The sequence below is a fragment of the Buteo buteo genome, chromosome 10, assembly GCF_964188355.1.
Source record: "Buteo buteo chromosome 10, bButBut1.hap1.1, whole genome shotgun sequence".
NCBI classification, from domain to species: Eukaryota; Metazoa; Chordata; class Aves; order Accipitriformes; family Accipitridae; genus Buteo; species Buteo buteo.
The window spans coordinates 11,172,236-11,188,110 of NC_134180.1; the positions used below are offsets into that span (position 1 = coordinate 11,172,236).

At 49.8% G+C, this 15,875-nt stretch overlaps 1 protein-coding gene across 1 annotated transcript in view; it reads left to right on the forward strand.

Moving 5' to 3' along the window:
- TNR (tenascin R) overlaps positions 1 to 15,668 on the forward strand; it is a 29,067-nt gene extending 13,399 nt beyond the window's left edge. The window contains exons 8-21 of the mRNA XM_075037545.1: positions 2,485 to 2,574; positions 2,687 to 2,950; positions 3,608 to 3,874; positions 3,989 to 4,108; positions 4,624 to 4,767; positions 5,405 to 5,524; positions 6,085 to 6,228; positions 6,820 to 6,950; positions 7,940 to 8,072; positions 11,038 to 11,189; positions 12,144 to 12,240; positions 13,048 to 13,209; positions 14,820 to 14,983; positions 15,435 to 15,668. Coding sequence (XP_074893646.1) covers positions 2,485 to 2,574; positions 2,687 to 2,950; positions 3,608 to 3,874; positions 3,989 to 4,108; positions 4,624 to 4,767; positions 5,405 to 5,524; positions 6,085 to 6,228; positions 6,820 to 6,950; positions 7,940 to 8,072; positions 11,038 to 11,189; positions 12,144 to 12,240; positions 13,048 to 13,209; positions 14,820 to 14,983; positions 15,435 to 15,554 — 2,108 coding nt within the window. The 3' untranslated portion in view covers positions 15,555 to 15,668. The remainder of the gene's footprint in view (positions 1 to 2,484; positions 2,575 to 2,686; positions 2,951 to 3,607; positions 3,875 to 3,988; positions 4,109 to 4,623; positions 4,768 to 5,404; positions 5,525 to 6,084; positions 6,229 to 6,819; positions 6,951 to 7,939; positions 8,073 to 11,037; positions 11,190 to 12,143; positions 12,241 to 13,047; positions 13,210 to 14,819; positions 14,984 to 15,434) is intronic.
- Positions 15,669 to 15,875: the final 207 nt, after the last annotated feature.

The window sequence follows — 15,875 nt, forward strand, 5'->3', positions numbered from 1 at the left end:
GAAAATACTATTTCACCCTTCTTTTTTTTTCCTTGCTGGGAAAGAGCCGCAGGCACCGATGCCCCGTAGGCAGTGATGGGGAGCCAGGCTCCCCGAGTTCATTGTCTTTTTCCAAATCAGGCACAAAGCAGACACAAAGCAGACACAAATCCAGGGATGCTATTTTTGAGCAAGTCCTTCAAGCAGTACATTATTCAGGCCAGCACAGGGGGGTGCCACCGGGGGCTGGAAACACCACCCACCTCCCACTGCCAGGAAAGTCCCAAACACCTTTTGCAGCAATACAGCAAAACACCATGTGAGATCTGGTTTCCTTTTTTTCAACTACAACTCCTTGCCTGCCAGATTTGCTGGTCCGGTGGCATTTTTTTGAGCAAAGAAAAGACTTACACACTTACAAAAAAGATCACTCATTCACCTTGAAGCTCTTCAGTATGGCAGGACACCAGGTTGTTCCACGTTGACTCTCTTTGCCCACCTGACACCTCCCCAAAGAGGGCTCAGGCATCTCTGCCGCATGAAACTATAGGAGTAAGTTCAGTGGGAAAGTCAAATGCGAAGTTACGGGCGCAGCGGCACCAAGTCACGAGAAAGGCTGGAGGGCAGGAAAGCAATTAGAGCAGTTAGCTTGAAAAATGTGGTACGCAGGAAAAAAGAAAAATGTTAGGGATAGTTTGTGCTGCGTTCGTGACGAGGACATGCATGGAGAAGCAGGATGAGATCGGGGACCCAGTGCTGGTCACCTGCTAGCTTTCCTCTAGGACTTTTACTGCCTTTCAAGGTGAGAAGGAGCATTAAAAATGGGCCAAATCTCCCTCCTTGGGGCAAAGGTGTAACACTACCCCAGTGACCCAAACAGTGATGACACCCATGGCAGAACCCGAGCTTGCCTTGGAGGACATGGCAGCCTGAAAGCTCTTGTTTTTCTCAATAAAAATAAAAAAAGCTGCTAAGTCTCTCCCAGACTCAGGCAGGGCTACAAGAAACCCTGCCAGAGCAAGCTCCAGAGATGCAGAGGCTTAAGTCAACAGTGGTGAGCAATTTTTATATAGTGCCTCCATCATCACCTAAGTGCATTGCTTCTAGTTCCCAGGGTACTATGTAATAAACAAACGATTTCTTAAAAAAGATCTAATCATAGCAGAAAATAACCCCAAAAAACATTCTGCTGGAAAAAAAAAAGCCAGGATAGCCATAGTATGAATGGCATATGAGCCTCTCCCATAGCTCTGTTACACACGTGGTAGTCCTGTCCTCCAAAGTTTTGTTGCACATGGTACAAAGCCCGTTGGGGTGGATTTCCAGCCACCTGGGATGTGGTGGAATCCATGGTGTGAAAGCAACCAGTGATTCCTTCAGCTGCCTTTATTTGCCTGCAGGAAAAGCAGTGAGGAATGACGCTGAGCAGAGCTTATCAAAGATTTAAGCTTAAAAATACAGCAAGCCTTGCCATGCCCCATATGTCTCTCTTCAAAATCAGCATTTGCACAGAAATATCCATAATTTTGCTCTACCCAAAAGAGCTGGGAGAGAAAAGGCATCTTTTTATATGCTCCTGCTTGTTTCTTCCTTCTCCTCCGCCTTTCTCCCAGGCTCTTCTCCTCCTTTCCAGGATACTTCTGACACTTATTGGGCAAGGGTGAAGGAGGTCCATCTCCCCCCCCAGCACCGAGACTGTGCCATAGCAAGAGGAGAGGAGCAGGGGATGGGGGTTTCCCTCCCTCCTGGCCTCTCAGGGAAGGTTTTGGTGGCTTCAGGGAATGCTGTCCCTGGGTAAGGCAGGGTGAGGCCAGGCTGGAGGGTTTATGGCTTTCTCTAATCCCATGGGAAAGATCATGAAGTGCAGGGATGAGGGGAATAAAGCTGCCAGCAGCCAAGCAGAAGTGACAGGCAGAGGCAGGAGATGTCTCACGGAGATAAAACAGCAATCAGCAATAGGTGCACGTGAAAGGAGCTGGATGAGCTCCATTCCCATGTCCCTTGAGAGGTACCATAGGATACGTCCACCCCAAGGAGCGGCGCTTGATTTGGCTCCCAGAAAGACTGCACCTTTCCTAATTAATGTGCATTTCATTTACTCTGCATAATTTATTTCTCTTTAAGACAGCAGCCCTGTGACAATATTTGAAGTTGAATCACTTTGGAAACAAATATAGCTACTTTATCATTCCCATCTCAGCTCACAAACACACAATTTCTATCTTGATGCCACCAATTACAGCAACAACTTTAAAAAATTGCTTATTTCTGAGCTAGAATAATCAAGATTCCCTGTCCAAAGGCATCCACAGGGCTCTTTAAAAAGGCTCAGCTCTTCTGCAGTGCACGGAGGAACTGCTGACCTGTGGGAGGGCTGCTTACCCCAGGGATGCTCAGGAGGGTCCCCCCTGTCCCTGGCCGTGGGAGGTGGGGGGGGTTGCACCCTGAGGCCATCCACCCAGCCAGGCTTTCACGCCCCTTTGTGTCTTTTGCACACCGTGGCAGATCTGGTGCCGGGAACAGAGTACGGCATCGGGATTTCGGCCGTGATGGACAGCCAGCAGAGCGTGCCGGCGACCATGAATGCCAGAACCGGTAAGTCTGGCCCCATTGTGTGCTCCAAGCACAGCTGGCTCCTACTGCTCAGATGTCTCCACGTAAAAGTCCATGGATGGGGACAAAGGTCTGCACCAACCCTCTCCCACAGAGCTTGACAGCCCCCGGGACCTCCTGGTGACAGCCTCCACAGAGACATCTATCTCGCTGGCCTGGACCAAAGCCACGGGTCCCATTGACCACTACCGTGTCACCTTCACTCCTGCCTCTGGGATGGCCTCCGAAGTTACGGTGCCCTGGGACAAGTCACAGCTCACCCTCTCGGAGCTGGAGCCCGGAACGGAGTACACCATCTCCATCATTGCCGAGAGGGGACGCCAGCAGAGCCTGGAGGCCACTGTGGATGCCTTCACAGGTAGAGAAAGACAAGTTTGGATGGGGCCAAGGGCACAGACCGCCACCCAATGTTGGCACTTCTGCCAGCCCACTGTGTCCCCAGCACCGAAACTCTTGAGGTCATGATGGGGATGAGAGCTGGGGGCAATGCAGCCACGTGGGAGCAGGTCCATTGACCTCAGAAGGAGGATGGCCCTACCAGTGTGGGGGCACTGTCCCCTTCACCAGCAGCACTGAGCGCACTTGCTTGGCTGGAGGGTCCCATAAGGACAAGGCAGGGTTGGGGAAACGGACAGCTCATGCTGTCCTCTGTGGTCAGGGTGGCCTGTGTGTCCATAAGAAGGAGAAATGAAGCCTTGAGGGACCTCACAAGGACCTCTGGATGAAAAGCCAGCAGTCAAGAAGCCCAGACAACACATATCATCTGCAGTGGGACAGTCCCACCACTCACCATATGGGTCTGAGATGGAAAGTGTTTGCAGGCAGACCTGAGAAAAGCACCGTTTTTCACGTCCTGCTTCTGCCTCTTGATCCCAGCACAGTTTCAGATCAATGGAGAGCCCAGAGCTCCAGGTTTGCCACCTCTCTTGGGTATTTCCTGTACAAGTGCTGGGAACAATGTGGAGGCTGGGGTCTCCAGACAGTTGGGGTTGCATCTCCCCTCTCCATGTTTCAGGGGTCCGGCCCATCACGCAGCTCCACTTCTCCCAACTGACATCCTCCAGTGTGAATGTCACGTGGAGTGACCCATCCCCACCAGCAGACCGCCTCATCCTCACCTACAGCCCCCGGGACAAGGAAGAGGCACAGCAGGTCACACTCGATGGCACCCGCAGGCATGCCAGCCTGACGGGCTTGCAGCCATCCACCGAGTACCTGGTGTCACTGGTGGCCATGCATGGTGCCATCAGCTCCGAGCCTGTCGTGGGCTCCATCACGACAGGTACCACGGGACCCCCTCTCCCACCAGGCATGGGACCCCTCTGGGAGGGCAGGTAGGGGGATGGGGAGTGGACCTGCCTCCCATAGCTTTATGCTTTCTCCTCCATCTCACTAGGGATTGATGCGCCAAAGGACCTCAGGGTGGGCAACGTCACCCAGGAGTCCATGATGATCTACTGGAGCCCTCCCATTGCTGCCTTCGACCACTATAGAATGTCCTATCGTGCCGCCGAAGGTAACCAGTCAGACCGCTCTTGCTCATGCCCTGAGCTCACAGCTGCCAACCCTCCCTCTATCCACTGGCATGAGCAAGCCACCAGGTCATCCTCACCCCAGGCAGCATGCCAGTGCCCTGGACAAAGCCACCGATAGCTGGGATGGACCAAGAGGCTGTGGGGACAGAGGATGGGATGTCTGGGACAAGGATGGGAAGGGACAACTGCAGTCAAGGGCCAGCTTGGCACAGACAGTGACCCCTGCAGTGTGCCTTCTCTAGGGATGGTTAATTCAGGGCCCAATCCTGCTTCCCTTCGCTCATCTCCCTTGGCTCCAGTTTTGCCTTTGATGCAAAAAATGTCAAGCCAGCAGAGTGATGGGCACGCAGGTGTGCACCTGCAGGCACAAAATCCAGTTACCCCCAGTATCAGCCCTGAAGAGGGCTTGTGGCGTTGCCCTCCCCTCCCGAGCACCTCCTGTACCCCAGGGATGTGGCCAGCCGTGATGCCAAAGCTCTTGGCTCCATCCCTGCAGGAAGGACAGACAGCACCGCCATCACCAGCGATGCCACCGAGTACGCCCTCCGCCACCTGCAGCCTGCCACCAAGTACGAGATCAGGGTGAAGAGCGTGCGGGGCCGGGAGGAGAGCGAGGTGGCCTCCATCACCGTGCACACAGGTGGGAAAGAGCTCCTGGTGGGCACGTAGCAATCAAACAGTGCCAGGTCCAGCCCTGGGCAGGGCTGGCAGCCCCTGCTTCCACTAGCAGTCAGGCAGCTGGCAGAAAGCTGGACCTCACACCAGCCTGATGCAAGCTCAACATGATAAGCGAGGCTCACAAGGGCCCAATGTGGATTTTTGAAGTATGTCTAAGCAAAGCTTTTCCCAAATATGCATGGGTAGGCATGAGGGGGGAGTGATAAATCTGTGTAGCAGGCATGGGGAAGCCAGAGATACGATGATGGGCAACCATGACAACCTTTCCTAAAGGGAGTGCAGACTTCCAGAAATAATCCCTGGGGAAGCCCTGACACAAACAGCATCTGCTGCAAGAATAAAACCCTCTGCTATCCTCAGACTCATCAAAACCTAAAGAACCCCCTAACATCCCAGGCTGTGCCTCAGGAAAACAGTGGAAGAGCAGCCCAGGTAGCAGAGTAGCACAAGGTATGACACCTCTGCTCTCCAGCTAGGGCAGCAATTACACCTCTGCAGGCACACATGCCTGGGCAGCAAGGCAGGACCACAAGAAGCCCTTCAAGTTCATTTCCCAGTCTCTTAATGCCTCTGACTCTCTGAATCTGTCCCCCATGCAGCCATGGATGCCCCCTTGGGGGTCACAGCCACCAATGTCACCCCCACCGAGGCACTGCTGCAGTGGAACCCACCACTGTCGGAAGTGGAGAGCTACGTCCTCATCCTCACCCGCCACGCAGGTACGCTGGGGCTCCGTTTCAGCTCACCTCCACCTCTCCCCTGTCCCCAAGCCCAGGGCTTGGCAGGTGCCCTCCACGGAGGGAGTAGGGAAGGAGCCCTTGTTTTGGGAGGGCAGCAGCTGGCACATGGCAGGGCTGTACCCCATCCCCAGATGCCAGCTTCTCCCATGCAGGTCCCATGGCACGTGCTTTCCACTGCCCCCCACCAAGCCTTGGAGCATGGCTGTCCCCCAGAGGGGACTGGGATACTCCCACTTACCTAACTGGACCACCAGCAGCAGACCACAGGCAAGCAAGCACCCATCCCACATAAACTAGGTGTGTGGCAAACTCAGTGAAATCCACTACTGAAAGGAAAGAAAGTATCAGGCAAATATAGGGACTGTGGGAAAAATAAGACCATCCTTCAGACTGAACACCACCACTACAGCTCAGCTGCTGTACAGTAGCTCATGGTGTTTCAGCAACGTAAGTGCTTTTGCTCATGAGGTGATACTCATAGACAGATTTTGGAGAACCACCTTGAACATCTACCCTAACTCATCTCTTTTGGCTTACAGTTGCAGCAGAAACAATTCTCGTGGATGGAGTCAACCAGGAGTACCAGCTGACCAACCTCCTGCCCAGTACCACCTACACAGTCTTTATGTATGCCACCAATGGGCCTCTCACCAGCCAGACCATCAGCACCAACTTCACAACTCGTACGTACAATCACCTCCCCCGCTGCCTGTAATGCATCCTTAGCCATACATCCACTCCAGGAAAAGCAGCCAGCAAGGCTGGCTACATGTGGGTGTAGAAGTAGGCATGTGCCAAAATGACACCCAAATACCAGTGTTGGGCACAACACAAGAACAGAATTTTTATCACAACAAGCATCAACCATCATTTTCACTCTTTCAACAACCATCTACCCCTTTCTTTGATTTCCCCTGGATATGGTTTCCTGAGAAGACCCTTGACCAGGTCTTTTTCTTGCCCAAGGCCATAGTCCAGAAGAGCACTACAACCCAATTTACTTACAAGAAGCTTGACAGGCCCCATAGCACATGAATTTCAGGGCCGTTACGCTTCAGAGAGCATGCAGGTATAGGAGGACTTTTAGAGGGTTTGCAGAGCTCTGTTCAAGGCTGGGGACAGGTGATGAGGTCTGGAAACTGAGGGTGAGGATGGACTTTGGACAGTAGCTCAGGGTTGCAAGGTTGAATCCCAGTGCACTGAGTTGGGAAGTGGGGCTGGGACAGTTGTGCATGAGAACTTGCACTTCCCTGGGTCTCTATCCACCCTTGCAGTTTTGGATCCTCCAACAAATCTGACTGCCAGTGAAGTCACTCGACGGAGCGCCCTGCTTTCCTGGGTGCCTCCTGTGGGAGCGATCGAGAACTATGTCATGACCTACAGATCCACTGATGGCAGCCGGAAGGTGAGTGAGTCCTCACAAAGAAAGAGGCTCATTAAGGCAGGGAATAACATGACTGTGGAGAAATGAGCAAGAGAAACCCAACAAAGCAGAAGAACGATGGTCACTAGGTCAGGAAGAGACCAGAAGGGCAGTCACTACTTTCTGCATAAGCAATACTTTAGATAAACAATTAGGAAAAGCAGGAAGAGATTGCCTAGGGCAAAATCTTTATGCACACCTGCAGGTCTGGGCAAAGAGGACGTACCTGGAAAGTTTGGAGGAACAGGGGAAATTCACAACTTGTGAAACACAAGCAAGCTGAGGCAGGAGAAAATTTTCCTGCAAAGAGAGATGCTAAAAACGCCATTTGCCCTTCTTGCAAAAAGCAAGATAGGTAGAGACAGCTAATTAATCCCACAATACAATATATTTGATTATTTAATGAGTGTGTCCATATCTCCCTGTCTGGAAGAGCTATCAGAAATACATCACCGCAAATAGTCTCCTTTCTTTTGCCAGTGTGACTGGCTCACAGCAGCCAGAGGATAATAGCTTTGCAGAAGGAGTTCGATATAATGCTATATGGCATTGGCTGATGACCAGAAAAATTAACATGACAGGAATTGACAGAGTCAAAACTGGCTGATAACAAGGTTTGGCCAGCTCTACTCCTTGTGATGCTTGGGCAATCCGTCATGCCCCGTACTGAGGACACACAGATCCCAACAGAGTCGGTAAACTGAGCACACAGACTGCAAACACTTAAATCTCCTGTGTCCAAACCAGCTAGCTTTCTCCCACCCAAACCATCCCAAAAGGTTGAACATATTCATTGATCTCAGGCTGACTTAGTCCAGGGGTGTAAGCGGCCATGCAACACTCCTTGGCCAGGCACCAAGGGCTGAGGTAGTTTGTCGCTTCCCTTCCCTCCTCACTTGCTCTTTAGGCTCCCCATCACTTTTCTCATCTGTTGCTCTTGGTGTCTACCTCCTTCTGGGACCCATGTACAGGAGCTGATTGTGGATGCTGATGACACATGGATCCGCCTGGAGGGACTTTCTGAGACCACAGAGTACACTGTGCGCCTACAAGCTGCCCAAAATGCCATGCGGAGCGGCTTCGTCTCCACTACCTTCACTACAGGTGAGGACTTGCGCCACATCTGGTAGACATGGACTGCTTCTATGGGCTTTCCCTCCTCAGGCAGCGTTTCACCATGATCCACAGAGAGGTACATTCATTGCCATGACCTACAGTGCTGCTTTGCTACGAAGAGTTAATGGCTGGAAGATCTGTAATACAAACACAAGACCCAGCCCAGGGCAAGGGAATTTGAGCTTCAGACCAGGAACTATCTACCAGGCCCACTGCCTTGCCCTTGCCCCTCCTCAAATTCATAAACAGAGGGAAAAAAACCACAAAAGTCAACAACAGGTATCAACAGGTATGCTCTTGGAGCGAGTGGGGAGAGACCCAGCTGGTTCCTCCATGGTGTAGGCATGGTCTGATCTCTTACAAATATCATAGAATAGTTTGGGTTGGAAAGGACCTTTAAAGGTCATCTAGTCCAATACCCCTGCAATGAGCAGGGACATCTTCAACTAGAGCAGGTTGCTCAGAACCCCATCCAACCTGACATTGAATGTTTCCAGGGATGGGGCATCCCTGGAAATACCAAGCAAGTGCACCTGCACCACCATCGGTGGAGTAAGACAGCAAAGCCATCATGCCTGCAGGACTGTGGTCCCACTGTTTTTATCGAATTGCATTATTCCTCCCCCCTCTAATTCTAGAGAAGTCACAACTCGCTAAGGCAATGGGAATGGTTTCCTTTCCAAATGAAAGGGTGGGCATCCACAGCCACTGCAACCCTCACAGAGTGCTTATGCTTACAAGAATGAAGCTTGCATGAAACTGTCACCATTGTCTCCACCCTTTGCAACTGTTCACATTAGAAACCGCTCAAAGCATATCGTCCCTCACCCTCTTTGAAAAGCCTTGCTAGGCATGGACACTTAACAGACAGAGTGCATTTTGTTCAGGGCTGAATCTAATTACATTTCTCCTGGGCTTCAAAAGCACTAAGAAGCCTGAAGATGATGTCCACTGAAATTCCTCCCATCTGCTCTGCCATTTCAGTTAGGAGAGTTCTCCTTGAATCTGCTGTGGATACATTTCCCCATCCCAGTTACATGCAAAGGTCCCTTCACCTGCTTTTAAGAGATAATAGAAACTATTTACATCAACAAAAAAAGAAAAGACTCTTCTCTAATGCATCTATGGATCAGGCTTTCCTGTTATTCTCGCCTCTTACATGGGCACATAAAGCCAGTGCAATTCAGGCAAGTGATGGAAAAATGTGTGTAATCTCTGAGGCTGTATTAGGGAGTCAGGGATGAAACTGCCTGGGGCTGGCTTCTCAGCTGGGATAAAGCAGTAGAAACCCACTCACATCAGGCAAGGAGAGCACTGTTTCCATTAAACTCAAATGTCAGACCTCAGCAGCATTAGAGACACCATTGCCAGCTGATGCAACATCCAAACACAGGTTTAATTTGCTTTTAAGATGAAGATAGGCATCAGCAAGACACCAGTTTCTCCCTACTTACCCCATATATCAATGAGACAGAAGCACCCCAGAACAATCACCGAGGCAATGCAATCCATGGGCAGCACCCCTCAGCGAAGAATCGGGGTCTGAGATTCAATTTACTCTGGCAGTGCATCAGGGCACTTTGCAGAGAACAAGGACTTGCCTTTAAGGAGACCAAAAAAAAAGAAAAGAAAAAAAAAACAGACTTAATTTAAATTGTTTTGCTTTTTTCTGCTCACAGTACACATCCCAGGGTTCTTCCATTCCCTCTGACATAGTAATAGCTCGGCCTCTTTGTTTCATGTTTGCATAAGGTTCTTGGGGAATTGTATACAGATGGGACAAAAGGAAGAAACAGATACAGTATTTATAATTTATGGTGGTTTGAAATGTCTTTCAAGGTCTCCTTGGCTCTTAAAGATATGAATATAAATTAAGAAACAAGTAACCTCCGCAGAGCTCAGGGGAGCCTGAAGTGGTTGTCTTTGAAGCAGTTTTCATTGTTGGATACTATAAAATGCAAACACTGTCTCACCAGACCTTCCACTACAGGCCACGGAGACAGGAAAAAATAGGGGATCTTCAACGTTTGGACAAAGCGACGACCTCTGAATCTTCAGGTCGCAAGGGTGGGGGTAATACACCCAAGTGGGAAATAACAGACAAGGGTCTGTACCCTGGTCCTATGGGGTATCACACAGCTGTGATGGATGCACACAGTACATCCTTCATACCTTCTCAATGCGTAACTGAGGCACCCTCGAAAGCCACATCCATGTCGCCAGCTCTGCACTCATTTACTCCATCATGCATATGCACCAACAGCAAAGAAAAAGATGTATTTCCTCTTTTTGCATTAAATGAGAAGAAACTGAACCCAGAGTCGACATCCCTATACTGCTGGGGCCTTTTAGTTAAGACTGTCTTAAACTCTGGCCCCCAAAATGAGATGTTTCTTCATTAGAGGACACCTGGAGCACAGCCACACAGCCCATGCTGCCCATCTCTAGCATCTCGCATGACCTAATTCCTGCTCAGTTTGCAAGTGACAATCAGCCTGGTGTAAGTCCACCATCATTTCCAAGGGCATGGATCGGGAGAATCCCCCTGGAATCAGTAAGGTCATAAAACTTGTTTGGAGCTGGCAATCCTGAGAGGAGAACAGGTTTTGGTATTTTCACAGCTGTCTAAATATGCTCGTGACAGCTTAAACCCCAGGGTTTCAGACATGGTGCAGAAAGACAGTCCAAGAAGTGACATCCCTCATCATTCATAGCGATGTTACCATGCGCCTTTCCAATATAGGATGTATAGGACATTCATTAATATATGCACATATTTTTTTCCATTAAATCCTGACGTTGTTGGCAGATGTAAAGTCCCACCGCCTCACAGAATAACTCGGGAAGCAGAAGGCAAGTTAGACCTTTCCTGGATCGTAACCAGTGGGGCCTGAGGCATGTGGAAAGTGTGTCACTCTGCTTAAATTTTGATTATTTTTTTTTAATTTTGCAGGTGGACGTGTCTTTGCTAACCCTCAGGACTGCGCCCAGCACCTGATGAATGGAGACACACTGAGCGGCGTCTACACCATCTCCATCAACGGGGACCTCAGCCAGCGGGTTCAGGTCTACTGTGACATGACCACCGATGGAGGCGGCTGGATTGTGAGTAGCCATGCGGTTGTCCTACGCATTGTCCCCATGGCAAAGTAACCCAGCCTCATCCTACCAGCAAAGCCAAGAACCACGCTGCGCGGGAACAACAGAAGGCTTAATATCGCACGCTTCATTTCCCACGCCATAGGGAATGGCCCACGCTCCAGTAATAACAGTTACACTTGGAGGAATGCCCTTTGATTTATTTGACATGTTTGCTGTGCTTCTGGAGAGCAAAATCTGAGAGTGAAGCTGATTTATTGTTCTAAAAATGAAATTAATGGCCGATAGCTTTCATGGGGAATGATTCATACTGCCTGCAGTAGGAGGGTGTCAGGCATCACCCCGATTGAGTCTGCACAGGAGCATTTTAGAGGAAAATGCCTGTTTGGCTTTTGAATTGCACAAACACTGCTTGTCTTGATGTAGATGGACTGACAGCTTAAGTAAATAATGCTCTGGTGCTTTGATTTTATTCATGTCAAACACTTACATGCATTACACAAAACTCTGCTAGATGTATAGTTGAAAAAAAAAATGGGCTTCCTCAAATGCTGATTTCTAGCACAGATTTTATTTTATCCAGGAAATTTCCCTCCATCTCACTCTGCCTCAGATCATCCCCTTGGATATCCCAGAAAGAGCCAGCCAAAAGCAGAATCACGTGCTAGAAAACCAGAGGCACCACACATCGTGTAGAGCAGAAAGGTTGAAGGCTAATTCCTTCCTATTATAACATTGATCTGCTTTGGACATCATCTAACACCTCTTCAGTTTCTCCATCTGCACAGGAATTAACTGCATGGCTGCAATTAACACTAACTGGATGAGCATTGCAATTTTCTCCCCTGAAAGGCGCAATGGAAAAACAAAGTATTGTCTTTATTTTGTGTGCCCCAAAGCCCAGCGAGGCCATCCCTCTTCTCCTTCACACTGAGTTTTCCCCGTCTTCCCCCACCACAGGTCTTCCAGAGGCGGCAGAACGGGCTGACTGATTTCTTCCGGAAATGGGCAGATTACCGGGTTGGCTTCGGAAACTTGGAGGATGAGTTTTGGCTGGGTAACACCTTAACCAGTTGTCTTTCATCAACACATCAAACCCAAGCTCCCCGAACACTGTGCTGCTCACCTGTGCCGGCTGTTGGCTCCTTGCCTTTCACCCCACTCCTCTACGCTCTCCCTTGGACAGTTTTCCTTATATTGTTCGTTCCCTGTCTGGCACGTTAGAAAGTCACTCATGGGCACACCACATAAAAGCACATCGTGAAGGCCAGCAGCTCCCTACTCTGCTCCTCCTAGGAGAGAAGGGAGTACTGTGGGGGTCTTCATGGACCAAAACCCATCATCCTCCTTTGGGTGACTACAGGTTGCATTGGTGACAGCTCATGGGCCTCACCTGGCCTTGGCCAACATGACAGTTGTCCAAAGAAAGTAGGAAAGGGGTGAGTGAGAGACCCAGCACAGCTCTGAAATGGTGTGTGCTCCCCCAAAACCTGAATGTGAGCCAAAGCCAGCCCTGCAGCATAAACACGCTTTGGCTTGTATGGGAGCTTAACAGCAACGTGAGAAGCACCAGGGCTCCGCAGCTGAACGCCCCCAGCTTCAGCAGCATGGAGAAAGCTGAACCTGGGCCTTGAGCCCACCTCTCATAGCCACGGGGAGGTGAAGCTTGAGTGGGAACAGAGAGCTCAGACCCCACCAGTGCCAGGAGAGACAAAGACTTAATCAGAAGTGCTGTTGCTCTTTGATTCCTCTCTTCGCTCTTGTTTCCCACAGCCATTTTATTTGCATAGAGCTTTTTTTGTTTGCTCACAGAGCGGATCCAGGCACCAGGTCTCACCAGGTGTCTCGCTGCTTGTCTCACCAGGCTTGGACAACATCCACAAGATCACGTCCCAAGGGCGCTACGAGTTGCGAATAGACATGAGGGATGGCCAGGAAGCGGCGTATGCCTACTACGACAAGTTCTCCATCGGCGACTCCCGGAGCCTGTACAAGCTACGGGTTGGGGACTACAATGGCACTTCAGGTACAATCTCATTGCTAGCAAGTAGTAGGGAAATGCTGGGACTGGTGGGTCTGAAACTGTAAAGGAAATCCCAATATCAAAGCTTACTTGTCTGGAGCAGCAAGACACTAACCCATAGCCCTTTCTGCCTTCCTGCAGTCCATCATGTAAACCAGGCTGACAAATCCCACTAAGGACACAGGGAATTTTCCATTGGGGATTAGATATTAAATATCAGAGGCATTGCTGTTCAAATAACTAGGTCAATTGTCAGAGGTGTCATCTCACTTGGCAGTCACCGCAGCTCACTATTGATGCCATGCTGGAGGGTGTATTTATTGCCCTCCCACAGCAATGGAAAAAATCTGAAATCCTCTGCATCATTTCCTCATGCAGAGGCTAAACATGGTCCAGTTTTGCAAGGACACTGTCACACCTGCTTGCTCGGTTGATGCAGCAGGGCTAGGCTTTGCCCACCAGAAAACAGTGGGTGATGGAGGGAGGGGGTCTCTTCCCTGAGAAGTGGTAGAGGGGTACAGCTGAAGCCCCTCTAGCTGGGACAGACATGCCTAATGACTGCAAGCCTCTGTGATCTATACAAAACTTCACTGCCATGTACTTAGTAAGGAACCCCACACCATATCTAATATGCAGGAAATTTCTTACACAGTATCTGGTAGTTGCCACTGGACGAGAAGAGACAGGGATCTTGGTTGCATGTAACACAGCACTTGCTCTGACCTTAAGTCCCAGGGCACGAGGCACACAACCTATTGCCAAAAATGCCAGTAACAGTGCTGCAGACACAACTCTCTCCTGTTCCTCACGCAAGCTCTTCTTCTAGCCGTCCAACCAAGGAGCTTCTGCTCCACCTTGAGCAAAGAGAGCCAAGACTCACCAAATGGTTCATTGCCAAGAGGTGTCCTAGTGAGCCTTTTGGTGGCTGGACTGCACACAGACACATGGGTCCACTTTGTATTTTCTTAGGGACCACCAAGGAGTATATTATGAATGTCTCCAGTAAGTACATTGCTCAATTGTAATAATGACCATATTTCACTTCGGCTCTTCTTTCACCCAAAAGCAGTTCCCTTGTTCCTTAGGAGGGGAAATGAGTTCGGTGGTTTTGGTGGAATAAGACATCACACACCTTCCAAAAGCTTCTTCCCCTTATCCAAAGGCAGAAAAGAAGGCCAAGCATCTTGATTCAAGAGATGAATGCTTGGTCTCCTTTGGGAGAAAAAGTTCCCTTTGGCTAACAGGAGGGAAAGAGGTAGAAAGCATTCTGAAGTTATGTAGCAGAGACAGGCTTCAGGAAATCAGGGATGCCCAAATCTAGCATTTAATTCATTTCTGAAACACTGAAATTCAGATCCAAACCCATATAGCATTTTATCTGCCAAACCCAAGCAGCCTCTAAGTTTTACTATGGTCTGTACTGATCCTAAACCGACAGCAGAGGACCTCAGATGAACCAATTGTGAGCAATTCCAGTTAACATTATTCCCAGACCTTCAACTGCTTGAGCTGTTGATTGGCAGGCTACCACATATACCAGAATATCTTAATTTCCTCGTGAAAGGATCAGATGACTTGGGTTCCACCACCTCTAACAGCACCTCTTTTCACAGGGGACTCCCTCACCTATCACCAGGGCCGCCCCTTCTCCACCAAGGACAGGGACAACGATGTCGCTGTGACCAATTGCGCCATGTCCTACAAAGGGGCCTGGTGGTATAAGAACTGCCACCGCACCAACCTCAATGGCAAGTACGGAGAGTCCCGGCACAGTCAGGTAAGGGCAGAGCTGGGCTGAAAGCCTTCAGCATTTCTTCTAGGGATGCAACCAAGGACAACAGCAAGCCTAGGCTATGGCTGAGGCTGTGTGATCAGTGCACCGGGGTCAGGGGCACTGGTGGGGTGACCCCACACCAGCTGGAGCAAAGGGAACCACCTTCAAGCCATTTAGGCTGATGCTTTGTGCTTCACCCTGGCTGCCACAGGCATTTACTATAGCACCTTGTTAAGTTACATTAAAAAAATATGCATAGATGAAATTTGATCGGGGCCTTTGAGTGGTGGGAAAAAACAATCAAGCCATAGCAGCAGAAGAGTTTCTTGCTCCTGCTGTAGCAAGTTCTTCCTCCTGGCTTCTCTACAGTGATCAATGTTGTTTCCTTCCTCTCCCACTCTAGTTTCTTGTTAGGGTCTTTCTTTACCCTGTGCCTTTCTCTCCCTCCTGCCAGGGGATTAACTGGTACCATTGGAAAGGCCACGAGTTCTCCATCCCCTTCGTGGAAATGAAGATGCGACCTTACAACCACCGTAACATCTCTGGGAGGAAGCGACGGTCCCTACAGCTCTGAGCCAGCTGAACCCCCTCCTGCCTCCCACCACCTGACCTTTTCTGTCATTTGTTTGTATTTTATAATATGAAAAGGGAAAAAAAAAATTACTACTCGTCTGAGATAGCAACCCGCCCCTCACAAGTGCTAGAGGGAACCATGGCACAAGCAAAGGCCGTGGGAAAGGAAAGACCTCATTGCTTTGCATCTGTCCCAGAGAAATACCAAATTTCCAATCTCCCTACCCCAATACTCTGGCCCTTAACATGAGAAGAAAGAGAGGGAGACAGATAGATTTTTTGATATTTTTTTAAAATATGTCGAAATCCCCAGCAAACCCTG